At 45.2% G+C, this 22091-nt stretch overlaps 1 protein-coding gene across 2 annotated transcripts in view; it reads right to left on the reverse strand.

Moving 5' to 3' along the window:
- Window positions 1-18593, reverse strand: part of RIC8B (RIC8 guanine nucleotide exchange factor B) — a 45268-nt gene extending 26675 nt beyond the window's left edge. For both annotated transcript variants that reach the window (XM_069968675.1, XM_069968683.1), the window contains exons 1-4: window positions 18415-18593; window positions 9768-9815; window positions 8125-8733; window positions 5366-5460 (exon numbers count right to left, since the gene is read on the reverse strand). In XM_069968675.1, the coding sequence (XP_069824776.1) occupies window positions 5366-5460; window positions 8125-8733; window positions 9768-9815; window positions 18415-18498 (836 nt within the window). In that variant the 5' untranslated portion in view covers window positions 18499-18593. The remainder of the gene's footprint in view (window positions 1-5365; window positions 5461-8124; window positions 8734-9767; window positions 9816-18414) is intronic.
- Between the last annotated feature and the right edge of the window lie 3498 nt (window positions 18594-22091).

Here is a 22091-nt window from a genome sequence, read left to right on the forward strand (position 1 = left end):
TCATTATATAATATATATATATATATATATATATATATATATATATATATATATATATATATATATATATATATATATATATATATATATATATATATATATATATCTCTCTATACACATATACATTATATATCTATATCCATATATATATATCTATGCTTCAGTCTGGAGTGCACTCAAAGGCCCGGTGTGGGAGTGCCAGCAACGGAGATTGGATAAAGTCTCCTCTTCAATATAACCAAGAAGATAGATATATATAGAGATATATATAGAGATATATATAGAGATATATATAGAGATATATATAGAGATATATATAGAGATATATATAGAGATATATATATATATATATATATATATATATATATATATATATATATATATATCTATATCCACACACACACACACTATCTATATCTATATCTACATATATACAAATACACACATACACTGTATAAATATAATCATCAATAACTAATTTAATAATGATAATTTTGATGAGTAAATTTACAGTACTAGTATAGAGCTTCACTAGGCTCGGCGGTCAGCTTGTCAGCCGCCTGCCTGCAAACTTTGGCCCGATCCGTTTTGGGTGCCTGGAAAAGCTGGATCCAGTCCTGGGAAACTTGGAGACATGCTGGGATCCAGCTTTCCCCAGCACCTGGAGTGGAGCGGCACAGGGTGGCTGCTGAGCCTAGCAGGACGCTTTACCAGTACTGTAAATTCACATTATTATTGGATGCTTTCACGTTTTTAAGTCTCATGGATTACACGGATGGCCTTAGCAAGCAGAGACCCCTGCACCTATGAGCACCCGGATGTGGGGGAGACACGGATATACAGGAACAAGGCGGCTACAAGGCTTCTTGGGTGCGGCTAAACACGTTCCTTTACTCTTTATTCATAGACCCGGTTAGTACAGCAATTCTGCCTGAAACGCGTCAGAGTACCGTACCAGCTATACAGACTGGATCTGTAAATCAAGGGCGGCATTTTCAATCACGGCCAAGACGCCCTAGAGCCATCTTGTATGTAAACAGTCACCGTGTAATACTACATGTCCCCTATAGTAGGCGCTGTAGGTATAATGCATAGCTTAATCATCCACCAGCTTGCTGAGGGTCTTGGGAGTGAGACCCTTATAGTAAAGGGAGTGACGACTACTAAGATGGGGTGGGAGGCAGAATACAGATACGTCACCCACATCCAGTGACATGGGGGCATGGCCATCGCTATCCGGATTGTCCTAACAAGCTCAAACCCTTCCCCGTCACTGACAAAATGACATTTTCTGCATGGCTGTGCCCGGACAATTGTGAGGGTGCATAGTGATCTCCCTCAGGTCCCTGACACTTTTATTTGTGGAATACAAGTGTATAAAATGTTCTTGGTACCAGAGCCTTGGGCTGGGAGCACAATGGTCCTCACATTCCTCCCTCAGTATGGATATAATAACATTAGTGCTCCTTTCTCTCCCCGGCGGTCATTAATCACTCCGACGTGCCCCCCACCCCCTCCTGCTAGGCAGGGGCTGCACTCCGGGACACCTCCGTGTGGGAATGAAGAGGAGTTTACCGCAAAATGCTCCACATTGCTGAATACAAACACAATAAATGGCTACATGACACATCAATGTTTGTGGCCTCTCACATACCAGTAAAAAAAATAAAAAAAAAATATATATATATATATATATATATATATATATATATATATATATATATATATATATATATATATATATATATTATGAGCACAGGCATCGGCTTAGAGTTGCTTTTAAATCAACTGGTTTCAGAAAGATATATAGATTTGTAATTTACTTCTATTTAAAAATCTCAAGTCTTCCCAAACTTACTAGCTGCTGTATGTCCTGCAGGAAGTGGTGAATTCTCTCCAGTCTGACACAGTGCTCTCTGTTGCCACCACTGTCCACGGAAGAGGTTTTCTATGGAGTTTTCTACTGCTCTGCACAGTTCCTGAGATGGACAGAGGTGGCAGCAGAGAGCACTGTATCAGACTGGAAAGAATCCACCACTTCATACAGGAAATACAGCAGCTGATAAGTACTGGAGATTTTTAAATAGAAGTAAATTACAGGTCTATATTACTTTTTTTACACCAGTTGATTTGAAAGAAACATTTTTCAGCAGTGTTTCCCTTTAACTGGGGTTTTAAAAACTATTCCTATGTATTCTACTAAGCTTCATTGTGAACTTTCTGTGCCAGTGTGCACAACAGATCGCCACACTTGGCCCGAGGGTATATTTTATACCATTATGAGCTCATGTTACGGAAGAACTCTCTCATAATTTATTCAGAGCTGGAGGAACCTGTTTTATCAAAGAACAGAAGAGCAATGAGCCAATGGAGCAACGCTGTAATGTATAGTGGGTCCGTGTAGCCTACCTAACAGTCACTTAAAGGGTTTTTTTCTAGTGTTAAATAATCTGGAGTACTATGGAGGATCTATCCTGTCCTGCACCCTAAAGACAATCCATGCTGCAATGCTTCATTTCACCTGTGGGGGCACTGCAGGGAAGCTGCACAATTACTTCTAGTTTTCCCCTCACAGATCGCAGCAGGTCCCAGCATGATCAGCTTAGATTTCTTTCAACAAGTAAGGATTGTCTAAAGTGGAATACTCCAACCCTTGATCACCATGTGCAGAGTTTCTGGACAGCCAAGTTGGATAAATGTGGAACCCCGCGCAGACAAATAAAGACATAGCGGGGAGATTTATCAAACATGGTGTAAAGGGAAACTGGCTCAGTTGCCCCTAGCAACCAATCAGATTCCACCTTTCATTTTCCAAAGAATCTGTGAGGAAAGAAAGGTGGAATCTGATTGGTTGCTAGGGGCAACTGAGCCAGTCTCACTTTACACCATGTTTGATAAGTCTCCCCCATAGAACCACGCGTTTCACAAGTACATTTCCCAGCATTCGCACTCATCATATCACTATAGACAGAGGAATGAGGATATTGGTCTAAGAAAGAGCAAGGAATCTGCTGACGCACTGAGGTCAATAGAAGACGTCAGGCTAAGGGCAATTGATGATAATGACAGGAAAAAAAGCCACGGTATAACGGACGGCTGCCAGATAAAGGCGGAAAGTTTTTATAGAGGTTAATTCCAGCGTGCGCTTATATAGTGTCAGAGTAGCTGCTCCCTGGTGTCTGATACTATAGGGGAGCGGTGCTTTGGCTTTTTGATCAACCTATTCCTTAGGGCCCTATTCCTCCGGACGATTATCAATCGCATAATCGTTAACGATTTCAAACGACCGCTATTGCGAAATACCTGGAAACGTTCACTTATTTCCATGGAACGATAATCGTTACTTTTACTCGTATTTGCGATCGTTTTTTCTTTGCTATTGCGTTCGTATCTACTGCGAACGACGTCTTATTCAATGCGAACAATTTGCGAACCAGCAACGATAGAAATAGGTCCAGGTCTTATAAAGCGATCAACGATTTCTCGTTCGGCCGTTAATCGTTAACTGCTATTCAAACGAACTATCGTTTGGATTCGAACGATTTAACGATAATCTGAACGATAATCGTCCGGTGGAATAGGGCCCTTAGTGTCCAGCAAAATTCTGTAACCCTATAGTAAAAATTGTTCTAGGCAAATTTTGTTTTTTTTTTTCTAGATTTTTCTGCCACTTCTATTAGGGAGGGCTTAGGAGCCCACATCACTCGCTGCAATGTACTAACCATATGCTTGTAGAAAGGTGGAATTTTATCATGTAAAGTTCATCACTTAGCCAGAATTTCATTGATAGATCTCTCCCTATATCTAACAGAGAGAAATCTGTCAATCAATCAAGACTGAAGGGGGCGGAGCTGCTGGGAACCACCCCAATGACTCCTGATTCAAGCAAAGGGAATTTATGTCAGGTTCCCTTTCATCAAAAATAACTTGACATGTCAGGCACTTCAAAAGTTACTGATCCCAGTGTGATTGGGAGATATAGCTGGGGAGAGACTGCCATCCACTAATTCTGACCATGTAGTCTCAGACTTATATAAGAATAGCCGTTACAGAGATAGGGCTAGGACATGTGTCATGTCAGTGGCTTACAGCAGTGAGACCCGCTGTGATCAACAACTTTTGACACACCTGATGAGACCCGCTGTGATCAGCAACTTTTGACATGCCTGATGACGTAAAAAAAAATCCCTTCCCCTGCCATCTTGCCTCCCATAAGCTTTTCCTTCTCTGCAGGATCACTGGATATTACAGGCTCCAACTGCATCCTGCTAGATCTGACCTGGTTTCTGATCCAAAGATAGACTTTTAGCTCTCCTGACGCGTATAACCCACAATGCTGCAGCGGCTTTTCCTAGAATTTTGTGTTGTTCCTCTGTTATTCCTCCTAGAAACTTATGTATAAAATGACAAACTTTATCATGATTCCGGCTCACTCAAGACCCCCCCACCCCTCCCTTGTATGAGATAATAAGGAGAATTGCTCTACAAGAGGGTATCTTATTCTGTTGGTTTTAAAGGGGAACTATCAGCAAGTTAGACAAATCTAACCTGCTGATAGCCCCCTATGGCGCCGGGGATGCTGATGAGGAAGGTATGTCTCCTTATCTTCCTCCTCGGTGCCGGTCCTGTGCTGTTAGTCGGGGTAAACTCCTCTCTGGAGAACGGTTAGGAGCACTGCCGCGTCATCTTGCCCATTCTCTCCATTGATTATCATTAGAAGTGGCAGGCCGGATGACGGGCCACCCCTAAATGCGCCAGAGAGTACCATACTTTTTCCCCGACTAAGGGCTAATGCACACTGAGCAAAAGACAAGGAATTGAAGAAGAAAGATTTCTGCTTGAAATTCCTCTTCTATTCTGCTGTGGCAGAATAGGAGCGGAATTCGAGTGGAATGCACACAGAATTCAAGTAGAATTTCACACTCCATTAACTTCTATGGAATCCCTCTAGCGGAATCCGCCCAAAGTAGTAACATGTAACTTTGGGCGGAAAGCAGATCCGCGATGGAAATTTACGGACGCAAAGCCCATTGAAAACAATGGAAATTGCTCTGTTCAATTTAAACGGGCGGATTTTTAAGCGGAATCCTCCCCTCTTGTTCAGTGTGCATGAGCCCTAACAGCGCAGGACCGGCGCCGAGGAGGAAGGTAAGACACACACCTTCCATCCCCTGCGCTATTAGGGGGCTATCAGCAGGTTAGATTTGTTTAACCTGCTGCTAGTTCCCCTTTAAGCTGTTCTTGTATTATACTGAAGTCAAACGCCACAAGGCAAAGGCTCAGCTGGAGGTGCTGGCCCCTAGAAGGAAGAATAGTCAGCGCAGTTATGGGCACCGAAAGTCACAGATATATAGTATATACTGACCTGTGCAGCTCCTCCGTTTTGTCTTCGGATGGACCCCGAGATAGTAAAATATGGCGTAAAATAGCGGTCAGGTGACGGAACTGATGCGCGTCATTCTGTGCGGAAGATAAAAGGGATTAAAAATAAAATTGTTAAGGTTAAATGGCAAAACTTTAAAATAAACCACATAAGATTATAGCAAAGTCTGACTGACATCCATCTCAATCTGTAATATAAAGCGCGGATATGCCTGTAATATAAAGAGTAGACGAGGAAGCTGAGATCTGAGCTGCTGTAAGCAGGAAGGTTATAGGTTTCATCCACTATGGGACTTCTGCAATGTTAGTAGTTCCACTGACAATGACGATTTTAAGAAACTTTGTAATTGGGTTTATTAGGCAAATCTGCCATTATCTGCATTCAAAAAGACTTTACCCAGCCCCCCCCCCTTCCCTCTCTCATTCACTGCTCATTATCAGGAAATCTCGACTCCTTTACATTAGTTGTGCCCTGTGTAACCTATGGAAAGGGAAGGGGGGAAAAGGGAGATTAGTCACCAGCCGAGAGCAGAGAACAAAGGATTACATAGCGGGACCTGTGTGAAAGCCGGTATTCAGAGGTCAGCGCTGACTTCAGAGGAGATAGCCCGGTGATGTAGCTGTAAATTAACTCTTTGCTGTCCTATTTTGGTGCCCCATCTCCCTCCACCCCTCCCCTCCCCTCTCACGGGGGAGAGCGGCAAACTGCGTTTTCATGATACAAAATGCATTTTTCGGCTAATAAACCCCAATTACAACGTTTCTTAAAATCGCCTGTACCATTGATTTCTGGGGAAAAAATGTAAACGCCAGTGACACTTTAATCTTACGGTAACCCCTTTATCCCTTATGTTGTCCACTTGTTGTACAATACTAACAAGATATCCAGCGATACTACAGGGAAGACATGAGATACATGAGCTGATGCCCGCGGGGAGAACCGTCCATTACGTATCACCAGCCACAGGAAATTGTGGAAGTCCATTTGTGCCTTTCATGTCCATTGTGCATTGTAATGTGATGTTGGGCTAATGTATACAGCGGGTACATCCACATCACATCTCATAAGATGAGCGGAAGGGAGGGGGGGGGGCACCGAGGTGCCGGAGATGAATCCTTACACTACATTATATCACTATGCCCATAGGAGTACAGGAGAAACCTAAAAAAAATCTCAAGTAAAGATATTTAACCCTTCAGGGCATCACATTCCAAGGGCCATAACTCTTTCATATCTTTTCGGGAACATCCCTTGCAGTAACAGCACCGCAGGCTATGCTGCCTTAGGCCAGGCCCTATAGGCATGCAGTCGTTGCCTTTGTTACGCCAATAGCTGTCGTAGTGTCACAAGGTAACAACGATGCCCAATTGCTGCGATTGCTATTTACTACGTTGCACATGTAAACAGAGGTAGTCCAGATCAGAGTCACCACCCAGCAACCTTGCTAATTGCACGGCTGCAGCTTCTGAGCCTGTGTACTATGACATATGGTGATGTCAAGGAGCTGGAAGGGGTTATAGACTAAATTCCCAATGGCAACTAAGCTTTCATTGTTATTGTCTCCTATACAATGTGTCTCCATGGTAACAGACTACAAACCCTGTGTGGTCTGATCCTTCCACCAGTCCCCCTTTTTTTTTCTATAAACATTACGGTTTGTTTTTTTTATTCCGCAGCGCTTCACCTATCTGCATGTTTTTGGGTTTTTGCAGAAGTTGCCCTTGGTCCCAGGACCCAGGTATGTCAAAAGTCTTAATAAGTTGGGGTCTGGGTGTCTAGACCCCCACCAAATCACTAGACAGAACCAGGAGAAGTACCCAGCTGAACACTTCACTTCCCAGCTCATCGCATATGATTGGCCCCGTAGTCTTGTTGGCCCCATAGTCTTACTTACAATGGAGCCCATCTTATGCAATGAGCCATGAAGTGAATTAGTGGGCCTCATTTAATGCTTTAGTACAGTATACATTTGGTAGGTTAGCAAAAAAAAGACATATGGATGGGGAAAGGTTCAATAAATTTTAATGACTGCAGGATCAGACTACACAGGGTTTGTTGTCTGTTACCATGGAAACACACGCTGTAGAAATAAGTCATATATATGGACAACAGATACTTTACACACTGATTTTTTTAATTAGCAATGGACTTAAAGGGATTATCTGGTTTAGAAAATTAATTTCTAAAAACTTTGGCCTGCCCATAAGGTATAGAAGCTCAACAGGAATGGGGGCTTACAATAGGTGCCTGTTACTATAATCCATTGATATCCCTAACCTCATGCAGTTAAAGGGGTTATCCAGCACTATAAAAACATGGCCACTTTCTTCCAGAGACTGCAACGCTCTTATCTCCAGTTTGGGTACAGGTTTTGTAACACAGTTCTATTAAAGTGAATAGAGCTTAAAAGGGGTTATAAATTGCTACAAAAACATGGCCACTTTCTTCCAGAGACAGCCCCACTCTTGTCTCCAGCTTGGGCGGGGTTTTGATGCTCATTTCCATTGAAGTGAATGGAGCTTAATTGCAAACCGCACCTGAACTGGAGTCAAGAGTAGTGTGGTCTCTGAAAATGGCCATGTTTTTGTAGCCCTTTATAATCCCTTTAATTGCAAACCACACCCGACCTGGAGACAAGAGTGGTGCTGTCTCTGGAAGAAAGTGGCCATGTTTTTGTAGCGCTGGAAAACCCCTTTAACCTATTGTCAACCAGAACACATGCCTGAAAGAAAAAGCCATACCTCACTATGGACGTTCCAGCTGTCCAGCGTGACATTAAAGAGCGCCTTTAAAGCCTCTATGGTGCCGTCTGTCTCTTGCACAGATAGCGCAGGGGCGTTGAGGTCAGTAACAGCCTGGTACTTCCCTGCCCATTGGACATTCACAATACTTTCCAGGGTCTGTGTTAGTAAGGACAGTCCTTGCAGTTGTTTTTTTAACTGAGCCCTGATCTCCGTATGTAAAAGAGTAAGTAGAAACAGCAATCGTAGGCCGAAGCAGCGAATGTCGCTGACCGAACGCTCGTCCATGCATTTTTCCAACAGGCTGCAAAGGCCGGCGGCAAAGTTCAGGTCCAGACTCAGCTTCTGCGCCACGGGACTATTAAAGACGATATTGCACAAGCACTTTAATGCCTCCACAATGACGGGGAAGTCAGCGGCGGCCCCCAGAGTGTTTACTTCAGGGTCCAGCTTTGCCATTTTCATCAGGATTTCCATATTTTTCTTTGTGGTCACCGGAGCTAAAACCTTCTTATCCCGGGAGAGGATGCGGAGGGCTTCCAAGCAGATAATCTGACAGGATGTGCTGGATCCTTTATCCAGGACGTCAAATAGGGCTTCACAGAGTTTCTGCAAAAATCAGAAAGAAACGGCTACAGAAGGGCAATCCCTCATCCTGTTTCAATGACATGGCACATAACTAGGTGGCGCTAGAGAGATTGATCTCTTCTGGAAGAGAACTAATTAACATTTTTTTTTTCCCATGGAGCATTGCCTGTCAACCTCCAAACAGCCAAGTCTCTTCAATAAAAATCAGATGCCCCCTGCCAAATCCTTAAAGGGAACCCATCACCATGAAAATGCTATCTAAGCTATCAGCATCATGATATACAGCAGAAGGAGCTGAGCAGATTGATATATATCTTTATGGGAAAAGATTCAGTATAACTTGTAATTTATTTATTAAAATCTCTGATGTTTCCATGCTAAGGAGTCCTGCCATTGAGTGACACCGCCCACTGGACTCCATAACACAGAATGATCAGGGATTTCAATCAACAAGTTATACTGAATCTTTTCCAACAAAGTTATATATCAATCCGCTCAGCTCTTCCTGCTCTATAACATGATGGCGATAGATTAGATAGCATTGTCTTGGTAACAGGTTCCCTTTAAAAAGTATACATAATTACCACGACTGGGATATATCTATCCTAAGAGAATGAGAAAGGAAATACTAAAAGGGGCAGACTAGATGTACCAGGGGGGCTTTTTCTGCATTTCTATTAAATACACAATTGCAGGGTTAAAAAAAATAAAATAAAACTTTATTTAAGTTAATATGTTCATGAGGTGCATGTAAAATTGAGTTAATATGTTCATGAGTTGCATGTGAAATCACATGACGTTGAGGGAACAGTCAGTAAAATTGGGAATCCCCTAAAGAGATTATCCAGGATTAGAAAAGCCTAGCTACTTTCTTGCAAAAACAGCGCCACCCCTGTCCTCAGGATGTGTGTGGTATAACAATTCCGTTTAATTCACTTCAAAACTGAGCTGCAATACCACACTCAAACTGAGGACAGGAGTGGTGCTGTGTATGGAAGAAAGCGGCCATGTTTTTCTAAGCCTGGACAATCTCTGTAAAAGCGACTGATACTTGCCTTTCTCTTTTCTACATCGGCTGGATCGAACTGAAACATGGAGCGATTCTGTGTGGAGAAAATATATGCGAATTAATAGGAGAAAAGAAATCACAAGAACAATCAACATACAAAATACACAATATATAATATACACGTCACAGCCAAATATAACGGCTAGAGCAATGGGAGAACCAGCAGAAAACCAAAAACAGCTGCTGGAACATGACCTGCTCTGGTGACTGCTTTGGTGAAATGGACGCCCAGGGGTCAGCAATATATATACATGATAACGCCCACACCTCTCCATTGTCCAGGGTGGAGAGGTACAGCTTCATTCACTGACAGCAAGCAACGATCCTGAAAACTGGGATGACCTAAGGCTTATAAGAAAACTAGAAAATACGGGTCGGCCATCCTGACACACTGCGAAGAGTCCAATGTGCTACACTTCTATTATGCTGGGATCAGACACGCTGGGTGCAGCAGATTTATGGCCATTAGGCTACAGTAGGAGCCGAGATGTCTGAGCACGTCCATAGATTATCACTGTAGTGCAATAACCCTGTCAGAGATTTCCCAGTCATTACTAGAAGGGAGAATACAGCGGCCTCTATAATCAGGAGCGAATACAGTCCATGAGCACCAACATCACACACTTTACTCAGCTGGGGTCTGGTAAAGGAGGTCATCTTGGGCCGTCCATGTTACAGGGACGTAAACTAGATTAGCTTTACACAGGCTCCTAAGGAGCTATGGTCCACACGCAGGAGAGGTCCATCCCAGGGTCCTCGCACATCAAAAAGGTCACTAGCCAGGAAGGGGTCCGGCCCAGGGTGCCCACACAGATGGACGTCACTAGCCAGGAAGGGGTCCGGCCCAGGGTGCCCACACAGATAGACGTCACTAGCCAGGAAGGGGTCCGGCCCAGGGTGCCCACACAGATAGACGTCACTAGCCAGGAAGGGGTCCGGCCCAGGGTGCCCACACAGATAGACGTCACTAGCCAGGAAGGGGTCCGGCCAAGGGTGCCCACACAGACATCATTAGCCAGGAAGGGGTACGGACCAGGGCCCTCCCGCAGCCAAGGGTTCTCACGCAGAAAAAGGTCACTATCCAGGAAGGGATCCGGCCCAGGGTGCCCACACAGATAGACGTCACTAGCCAGGAAGGGGTCCGGCCCAGGGTGCCCACACAGATAGACGTCACTAGCCAGGAAGGGGTCCGGCCCAGGGTGCCCACACAGATAGACGTCACTAGCCAGGAAGGGATCCGGCCCAGGGTGCCCACACAGATAGACATCATTAGCCAGGAAGGGGTCCAGCCCAGGGCCCTCACACAGGAAAAGGTCACTATCCAGGAACGGGTCCGGCCCTGGGTCTCTACACAAACGACACTAGCCAGGAAGGGGTCTGGCCCTGGGTCCCTACACAGACGACACTAGCCAGGAAGGGGTCCGGCCCAGGGTCCCCGCACAGATAGAAGTCACTAGCCAGGAAGGGGTCCGGGCCCAGGGTCCCCACACAGATAGAAGTCACTAGCCAGGAAGGGGTCCAGCCCAGGTTCGCCACATCGATTTCTGTGCTGTCTAGCCCTGCGCAATATGTTGTTATATAAAGGAATTATTTACCAAACCTTGTGCAAAGAAGCCGTGGAGCATTTGCTTGTAGCAACCAATCAGATTGCTTCTTTCATTTAAAAAAAAGGCCTCTAGAAAATGAAAGCTGGAACCTGATTTGTTGCTATTGGCAACTACTCCTGTTTTTTCATTAGGAGGGGTCTGCTGTGTGTTCTGTATTCAGACAAGCCTGAATGTGTAAGCCTCGGAGCCGTCCCTAGCCATTTGCTTTCTGGCATCGAGGAATTATCCCCAACGGGACGGAGACAAAAGCACATCACATGGTTACAGCTCATTGGCGTCATGTGTGCCTCTAGGCTACGGTGTGGAAATAACCGCACTGAATGTGTTTACCTGCCAACAAGGGTGGATTCTGCAAGACCAATCACAACTTAAAGGGGAACTCCAACATGGAATAAAATCCAAACTAATATATTACTAACAGTTCCGTAAAAAAAAAAAAAAAAAAAAAAAAAAACTAAAAACACGTCAAAGAGTTAAATACAACTCCAAAGCCAAAGTACACCCAGTGCCAAGTTCTCGCTCATTAAGTGTGAAAGTTGACTCCAAGTCCTGTTTATTTATTTATACGGCAGCCTCCTCCCCGCAGAGTTCATTGTGGACGCCAGCAACACAATACAGCGACGCGTTTCAGTCCCTTCCTGAAAAACTCATCATTTTTTAATTTAAGATTTAACATAAAAAAAAAAAAATGTTCTTTTTAAACACTGGCGAATGTATACTGAAAGGCATTAATAAATAAAAAGCTGTAATGGCAGGAGCCGGCCTGCCACACGCAGCTCCTCACAGTTCAGGCTGGGCTCGCAAAGATCACAAAGTACGTCATCCGCCACAGATCAAACACTTCCTTTATGCAAAGCAGCGGTGACGTGTGTTTCTAATGCTTCTCCGAGATAAATGAGCAGAACAGACCTGCTAATGTATCGGGAGTTCAGAAGCCACATGCTGCCAACATATGGTGAGCGACCAATACGGGGGCAAAGTCTTCTATTACTGTAACTATAGAGAGCAGGAGAACGGAGATAGGGGGGGGATAAAATGGGGCCAACGGGGATGCTTAAAGGGAACCAATTACAAAAAAAAAATCAATTAAGTAAACATGACGGTACATCGCCAAGCACACTTCCTAAACATAAACCTGTGCCCCTGTCTAGTATCATCTGGAAACTTACTTTAAAAAAAGTCACGGATTATATGTAGTCATCTGGGCGTTGCAGCTGGGGCAAGTAGCCGCGTTCCCCTGGGCGTGCCAGCACTGTAACCACACCCCCTCTAGGCATGATTAACAGTGATGTATCAGCCATACGTTGCAGGAGGTAGACCTCCAAAGAGTCGGCGCTTCCATGTCATCACAGCGGAATAGGACGCTGCTGTAATGCACATGTCCACTGTAAGGGTATGTTCACACTGAGGGAAGTTTTCTGCTTGAAATTTCTCAGAATTCAAGCGGAATACAAGCAGAATTCAGGCCCTATTCTAGCGGAATCCGCCCTAAGAATTGACAAATACTTTGGGCAGAAAGCGAATCCGCAACAGAAAACGACAGAATGGAAATCCCACTGAACACAATGGGACATTGCTCTGTACATATTCTACGGGAGGAATTTCAAGCGGAGATTAAGAGCAGATCCTGCGGATTCCTCAGTGTGAACATACGCTAACGATCAGATCGGAGTGCAGACAAAATAGAGGACCACCTCCTGCAACTATGGCTGATAAAGCGTTGTGGATCACGCCCAGAGGCAGTGTGATTACAGCGCTGGCACGCCCGGGGACCACGCACGACTACTTGCCCCCGCCACAATGTCCAGATGACTAGTTGGGCCACATTTTATATATAGCACTAAACTTTTTCAAAATAAGTTTTCTGATCATACCGGGCAGGGTTACAGGGCATAGTTATGTGTTTAGGAAGTGTGGTCACTGATGTACTGGCAAGTAGCGCTATATCGATATTTAAAGTGATTGGTTCCCTTTAAAGGGGGTGTCCATTCAGGAATCTAGTGTGGCTAAAACAAACAGAAAAAATTGCCCAGCTGGGCACTATGCCCCTTCACTTCCGCTTGGTTCAACACCCAGACCCCCACCAATAAAAAAAATGTAGAGATATATATCAGAAGTAAAAAAAAAAAAAAATTAAGGTATCTTTGAAGCCATATGTGTTTTATTAGGGCATCCTGAAAGAACACATGGCTCATATGTGTTGCCTTGGTAACAGACTACAAACTTTGTAGTCATGCACCTTTCTATCTGTCCTCTACTTTGGCCTATCCCATCAAACTTACGTTAAGTGTGCAAAAGTAGGAGACTAAGGGCCATTTTACACGGGCCAATTTTCGTCAATGAATGTTGGTGGAATCGCTCCTTGGGACGATGATCGGCCTGTGTAAAAGAGTCAGCGATCAGCTGAGGAGCCTGGGAAAAAAAACGACTTGTTGGCTGATCACGTCCTTTAAGCAGCCTTATAAATCATCCTTTACCGGCCACACATCCCCATGTAAAGGGGGGATGTGTGGCTGAGAGCAACGTATTTAAAAGGCTGCACGAACGATACAGGAATCGTTCATGCAGCCCGGCCGCTCCATTAGTTGTGCCGTGTAAAGGCACTGCAAACGAGTGCCGATGATCTACAAGTTCCCATACAGAGACATCTAAAAGGACCCTAAGGGCTGGGTTCCTAGGGTTTGGGGCCCAAGAGGGTCCTAAGACTGCAGGATCTGACTACGCAGAATTTGTTTGTTGTCTGCTACCATGGAGACACAAGGCCAGCACAGGAGCATTAGATAGTACAACATTTTTACTGCCCCCCTTACATTTAAGGGGTCGCAAAGGCAGACATAGCCTTTTAGGGAATGTCAGAAGAACACAAAACCTGTCCATGTGGCTTACTGGGGATACAGACATTGTTTATTATATGTATTGCTGTACGTTATTAGGGGAGGATATTTCTCTGTGTAGACAAGGCTGATATAGCTGGTGGTGCAGGGAGGGCTGTATACAGCAGTTATAGAACAGCCATAAGCCGCTTCCTGAAAGGCTGCTCCATGTATACAAGAGCGGGGCATGACGTCAATTCATTTGAATAGCTTCTGTTCTGAAGGAAATGATCCCTCTGAGGGGAACACAGGAGTGTGAGTGATGGGTGTAAGGGATTCCTCCCATACCACATTAAAATTCTTCTACAAAAACAATAACCTATATGTGTGAAGCCGTTCTGTGAAAACATCCAAGCTAAAGTCTGCTTTATGCTCCAGAGCTGCATTCACTATTCTGCTGGATGTCATGAAAACAATAAGATTAGAGACAGATACACTACTAGCAGCTTTCTTCAGCTCCTATGGAGGACACCAGCAGAATAGTGAGTGCAGCTCTGGGGTATAATACAGGATGTAACTCAGGATCAGTACAGAATAAGTAATGTATGTATATACACAGTGAACCCCATCAGCAGAATAGTGAGTGCAGCTCTGGGGTATAACACCGGATGTAACTCAGGATCAGTAATGTAATGTATGTACACAGTGATCCCCATCAGCAGAATAGTGAGTGCAGCTCTGGGGTATAACACAGGATGTAACTCAGGATCAGTAATGTATATGTACACAGTGACCCCACCAGCAGAATAGTGTGTGCAACTCTGGGGTATAACACAGGATGTAACTCAGGATCAGTAATGTAATGTACACAGTGACCCCACCAGTACAATAGTGAGTGCAGCTCTGGAGTATAATACAGGATGTAACTCAGGATCAGTAATGTATGTACACAGTGATTATCAGCATATGATCACCAGGGATTATCCACTATGTCATCCATCCTCTAATGTGAAGTATTTCTACATCCTGTTCAGAGGCTCAAAGCGTAATATGAACAGGGTTCAGGAGGTATCCAGGGCTTCAGGTTTCTTTTAGAAATATACCTGACCTCACATACCTGTATAACAATACTTTTGGGTAAGCAGTCTCCTCAGATATAAGATACGCCAACTCATTGAAACATAGATGAATGTAAAATGATATATACCCAGGTTATGGCGTCCGTGTAAGAAAAACAAGATACCTAAAGAGGTTCCACCATAATAGGCTATGGCATACTGCTGGGGTACCACTAGCGCATAGTGGACAAATGATGCAGAGATCCAAAATGCCAAGTCTACTTTTTTCCCCCCCAAGAATCAAATCAGATAGGTGGATCATAACTCTAATGCGATGTCTCCTAACCTGGGTCTTATTGCAGAAGGCCGCAATACCAGGCACTGCCACTACAAAATGTATGGCGCTGTGCCAGGTAAACAGTGACCACAGCGGTCCCTTCAATCCGCTGGGAATATTAAAGCCCATCAAACTGGTTTTGCCACAAATAATTTGCCTGATAACTGGAGATCCAACGGCAGGAACCAAAAAGGGGGTCTATTCTAATCTATAGGCCTGATTAAGACAATCTAAGTACTATCTTTCTCAGCTCAGAGTATCAGCTCACAGGATGGGGGCAGCGTAAGAGACAAGGTCCAAGTGGTCAGACCGATACCTAGCTAATAGATGATGAGTGGCATTAGTGGTAAAACCGCTTTAAACAGCACCACCCATGTCCTAAGGTTGCGTGTGGTATTGAAAGTCAGCTCCATTCATTTCAATATAATGGAGTCACGAAAGCCAAACCGAGGACAAGAGTGGTGCTGGAACAACACGGACAGATTTTTTTATTTATTTTTTAAGTCTGGATAACCCCTTTAAGGACAGGTTTATATCACATTTGAAGGGCCCACAGGGTTAAAAGGTATGCCAATGCACACTGCAATGTACTCCTAATGGGCCCATCCAGTTCAACAGACATTTTTTGTCCACTTTCCAATAGCAGTATACATTCAAGAAACAGACCTTACAATCGCTAGTTAAAAGGGGTTATCCAGCGCTGCAAAAACATGGCCACTTTTCCCCCTCTCTTAATTAATTAAGCTCAAATTACTTCAATGGAACTGAGTTTGAAACCCCACCCAATCTGGAGACAAGAGAGGGGGAAAAGTGGCCATGTTTTTGTAGCGCTGGATAACCCCTTTAAACACGCAGTCCATTAAAGGGGTTATCCAGCGCTACAAAAACATGGCCACTTTCCCCCCACTCTTGTCTCCAGTTTGGGTACAGGTTTTAAAACTCAGTTCTATTGAAGTAATTGGAGCTTAATGGCAAACCCCACCCAATCTGGAGACAAGAGAGGGGGAAAAGTGGCCATGTTTCTGTAGCATTGGATAACCCCTTTAAACTTATTAGGCCTATCTGGATCACGTTGTGGTGTATGTCGGTATGCTGTTTTTTACAGGGTGTTTATATGGGGATCTAAAAGGACCCTTTGAAACGCTATGAAAACTCAACCAAAGCAGCTGAGATCAGACGCTTCTCCAATCCTGACAGGGTGCAAACGTTCTTATGTTTCTGAAGCCAAACAGGGGACGTGTATAAAGGAAATGCTAAACCATCTCCTAGTAAACCCATTCCTGGCCTTGGCCTCAAAAAACAGAGACATACCCCACCAGCGGAGCGGAGCCTTCTCTAAAGGGAGGTCTCCCCTTATTCCCACCAGCCATAATGGGCAAGGTCAGATTTTCCTGGTGGCTGAAGTTGGATGGGAGTCCTGGAAAACATGGATACAGCCTATGGCCCTGTTCACACAACGTATATTTTCATAAAAGTACGTCCGTTGTTGCCGATTGTAACAACGGCTGTGATTAAAATGAAAACGGAATCCCGGCCCAAGCGTATACACATGGTATATGCTCCGGCCAGGATCTCTAGCGGCGCCGTAGAAAACAGACATGTCAGTTTTCTGCGGCCGCCATTCATTGAATAGCAGCTTCAGAAAACCCTGTGCACACTATGTACGCGCCATTGTGTGCTGTAGGGAGTTCAAATGCATCAGAACTCTGCAGCGCTAAAGATCATCCGGCCGGGATGATCTTTTCTGAGACCGGGCGTTCCGTGACCCGGCCGGGTCACGGAACGGCCGGACTCATACTAAGTGTGCACATGGCCTATGACCGTACCCATGCTTTCCAAGACTCCCTAGGGCCGCATTCAACTTCAGCTACCGGTAATCAAATATCACACGGTCGAGTTTGGGCGAATCCAAGCACGCTCGAAATTTGCTCAACTCTACTCCCTACTTGATGCCCATAGACGCGATGGGAGTGATATATCACACCTAGCGCAAAGCTAAAGCGCAGCAGTCGCCCGTTGCAGCCAACAAATTTGAATTCAAATTTTTGTAACTTTAATAAAAAAAAAAAAAGCAACAACTTAAGTGGCTTCTATTCCTTGTCTGGATTGTATGCAGCTCCTTGATTTACCAGCCACACACACGGTTGGGTTCACACTAGGGCAGAGGTAGGGAACCTTGGCTCTCCAGCCGTTGCAAAACCACAACTCCCATCATGCCTGGACAGCCAAAGCTAAAGCTTTGGCTGTCCAGGCATGATGGGAGTTGTAGTTTTGCAACAGCTAGAGAGTGCCAAGGTTCCCTACCCCCGCCCTAGGATAATAGGGCCATGTGGTTGCACAAGTCCATATATCACCGGGCCAGGACCACAATGTATACCCCCCCTATTGACGCTCACCTGACCCCGGACCCGGTACATGTGACTCTAGCCGCCATTTTTTTTTTTCTCGCCCCCAACACGATTTGTACTTTACAGGCTACAAAGAATCCTATCATAATGCATGATGGGAAAATGGGCATCGCAATTGCACATCCTATATGGTAGCAAATGTACAACACCACGGCCTAGGTTCAAATCCACCCAAAGCCGACATAGTGCATGTATATAGTGAATACGCTACTGAATAGGTTGGCGCTATAAGAACAGGAAGTATACATGGAAATGCACTAAAGAATATGTAGTTGCTATAGAAATAAAGCATATTGGGGGTTGTACTCCTACCTGCACAGTGCAATAGGCAGAGCCTGATGCTACACTGCAGCCCAGCATAGTATACAATGCAATGGCAGCACATCATACAATGCAGGGGATGGCATTACCTGCTCATTGTATTCCTTCAGAGCTGATTCAGTCTCCTCATGGTTCCCCGGTCTGACTCTCTCCAGCACGGTGTCCACGTCCATGTCTGAGCAGAAAGTGCAGCCAACTTACCTATAAACTAGAAGCAAAACCCTTTTCATTACATACTCACACAACCACTCTATATGCGCATGCGCCGTCACACTGACCAGCCCTGTAACTCCTATGCTGCTGGTCGCGCTGCTCTACCTACTCTGATTCTGTTAGGGCGAAGTGCGCAGGCGCGGCAAAGGCGATCATTCATAGGCAGCGCAGCCTATCCTGCTGGGCGTAAACTCTCGCGTTAGTTTCAGTGTTTGGGTTAGGAACGCGCATGCGTCAAGCTTGAGCGTCAGGGAAAACAAATGAGGCTGTTTTGTCGGCGATTAGTGGGGCCGCCATGTTTTTGGAGGTCTGATAGTTTTTTTGTGGAAAAAATGGTTCAATTATAGCAGTGTAGTTACATAAATTAGTTCTAGATTTAAATAACATGTTATTAAAAACATTTTTATTCAAAATTTCATATTGGATCCCCTCTAGCAAAATCCTTACCTGTCTGTCTTGTCTGCACCATCATGATTTGGTGCAGCTGAATATAATGGATTTGAATTGGAACCTGAATGCAAAATTCAAACCCTTTAACACTTAAAGGGGTGTTATATCCTCCAAATTTTATGGAATATTGGGGGAGATTTATGAAAACATGGTGTAAAGTGAAACTGGCTCAGTTGCCCCTAGCAACCAATCAGATTCCCCCTTTCATTTTCCAAAGAGTCTGTGAGGAATGAAAGGTGGAATCTGATTGGTTGCTAGGGACAACTGAGCCAGTTTCACTTTACACCATGTTTGAGAAATCCCCCCCATTGGGAACAGGTGACAGATTCATTTTAAGGTTTAAAGGGGTATTCCAGCCTCCAAATATCATGGCATATTGCTAGGATAGGCTGTAGGTCCAGCTTCTCTGAATGAATAGGGCTGTATTGCACATCACTACATACTTAAAGGGATTTTGCAGGCCTTTAAAACTGCTGACCATCAGTATCAGGTCCAACTGTCTGCACCCTCATTGATCAGCTGATTGAAGAGGCTGCTTTGCTGCCCTCCCCCCCCCCTTACATTCTTTACCAGGTATAGTTCCATACTTTTGGTAGATGCTGTGCCTGGTTCAGTCCCATTGACTCTTAGGGTATGTTCACACTAGGAATCAGCACGGAATTTCTGACTGTCTCATTGATTCACCAGGATGTCTTACGAGCACTCTGCCATTTACCCAAAGAATTGACATGTTAATTTGCGATTTATGCTGCATTTACACGGAACGATAATTCACCCGATCTTACAATTAACGATTTCGAATGAACGATGTGTTTTTTATAACGATCAGCGTTTATATGGAACGATGTATCGTACAGAAAATTCGTTTTGCGATCGTTTTACCAATAGGGGTAAATTGGTGAACGACTGTTTACACGGAACGATTTGCAAATTTTTTGCGAACGATCAACGGCGATTTGAGAACATGTTGAAAGATCAAAAAGAACGATTTCTCGCTCGTCGCTTGATCGTTCGCAGTGTTTACACGTACGATTATCGTTCAAATTCGATCGTTATCGTGCAAATTGGCACGATAATCGTTCCGTGTAAACGCAGCATTAGGGTCCTATTCCACGGGCTGATGGGGGCCGATCAATAATGTAAATGAGCTCTGATCTGCTAGATCGGCGCTCGTTTACTGGGCCTATTTCACGACCCAATAATCTTTAAAACAAGGGCTGCAGGGACATCGGTAACTATGTCCCTGCAGCCCTCGCTAAAACACCATACTTTACCTAAACATGTTCCAGGTCTTCTCCTGCGCTCCTTCTTCTTCCCGGTCCCGTGTGCAGCAGCATCTTCGGTGCAGCCTGTCTGAGCTGACAGACCGCTCACCCAATCACTGGCTGCGGTGGTCCTGGCCAGTGATTGGCTGAGCGGTCTGTCAGCTAAGACAGGCCACACCGAAGCTGCTGCTGCCCGGGACCGGGAGGAAGAAGAAGTGCAGGAGAAGACCTGCAACATGTTTAGGGAATGCATGGTGCTTGTGAAATCGTCGGTCCCCCGCCGCAGTGATGCACGGTCGGTGCCCGATGATTTTAGGTTTGAACCTAAATAAACGATCAGCCGATGACACGATCATCGGCTGATCAATGTGTCTATTCCACGGAGCAATAATCGGCCGAATTAGACTGATTCGGCCAATTATCGCTCTGTGGAATAGACCCCTTTATCTCCACTTGCGTTGTCTATTTTGGTCTCATGCTCAGCTGTGGACAGGGCCGTTTCTACCACCGTGCGCGCCGGGCGGCCGCCCGGGGCGCTGACAGGGAGGAGGGCGCAGTAACCCGCACTGACATCTGATCGCCGCCCCTCCTGGGACACCTGATCGGCGCAGCGTCGCCCTCAGGAACTTGTGATCGCCGACAACCCGCACACCTGTCGCCGCAGCGCCGCCCCCGAGCACATGTGATATCCGCCCCTCCCGGGACACCTGATTGCCGCAGCGCCGCCCCCTGGCACATGTGATATCCGCCCCTCCCGGGACACCTGATTGCCGCAGCGCCGCCCCCCGGCACATGTGATCGCCGCCCTCAGCCGAAAGCACTAAAGGGGGGGGGGGTTGCGGCGATCAGGTGTGCCGCGGAGGGTGCTGTGGGGTGAAGTTGCTGGCCTCCTGGATTATAATGAAAAATTGTGAACTACACCTCCCAGCATGCCCTGACACTGTCATTTATAAACCTTCAGGAACTGCTGGGAGGGGTAGTTCTCCCAACAAAATAAAAATAGATGTATTTTGTAGGGAGAACTATAACTCCCAGCAGTTCCTGAAGGTATATAGCTGTCAGGGCATGCTAGGAGTTGCAGTTCCCAATCTATGGGGTTGGGTGTTACATTTTTTAATCATGTAAATGAATTTTCCAGAACTATGTAACACCCAACCCCATAGATTGGGAACTACAACTCCCTTCATGCCCTAGCAGCTAGAAACCTTTAGGAAATGCTGGGAGTTGTAGTTCTCCCAATTAAATGAAAATAAAAAAGGACGTTGTAGGGAGATCTATAACTCCCAGCAGTTACTGAAGGTATATAGCTGTCAGGGCATGCTAGGAGTTGTAGTTCACAATCTATGGCAGGGGTATTCAACAACTTTTAGTGAGGAGCCACTTACTGGGGTCTATTGTCAGGTGAAGGTCTGAGCTGAACATCAGTAGTAAACGTGTTGCGCTTCCCAAGTAATATATAGCCCCCGTTACTCTCCCAGTAGTATATAGACCCCCTGTTACTCCCCCAGTAGTATATAGCCCCGTTACTTCCATTAGTAGTATATAGACCCCTGTTACTCCCCCAGTAGTATATAGACCCCTGTGCGCTCCCCCAGTAGTATATAGTCCCCCTGTTTCTCCCCCGGTAGTATATAGCCCCCCTGTTACTCCCCCAGTAGTATATAGATCCCCTGTTACTCCCCCAGTAGTATATAGACCTCTGTGCGCTCCCCCAGTAGTTTATAGTCCCCCTGTGACTCCCCCGGTAGTATATAGCCCCCCTGTTACTCCCCCAGTAGTATATAGACCCCCTGTCACTCCCCAAGTAGTATATAGACCCCTGTGTGCTCCTGAATTAC

Source organism: Dendropsophus ebraccatus, chromosome 1, assembly GCF_027789765.1.
Source record: "Dendropsophus ebraccatus isolate aDenEbr1 chromosome 1, aDenEbr1.pat, whole genome shotgun sequence".
NCBI lineage: Eukaryota > Metazoa > Chordata > Amphibia > Anura > Hylidae > Dendropsophus > Dendropsophus ebraccatus.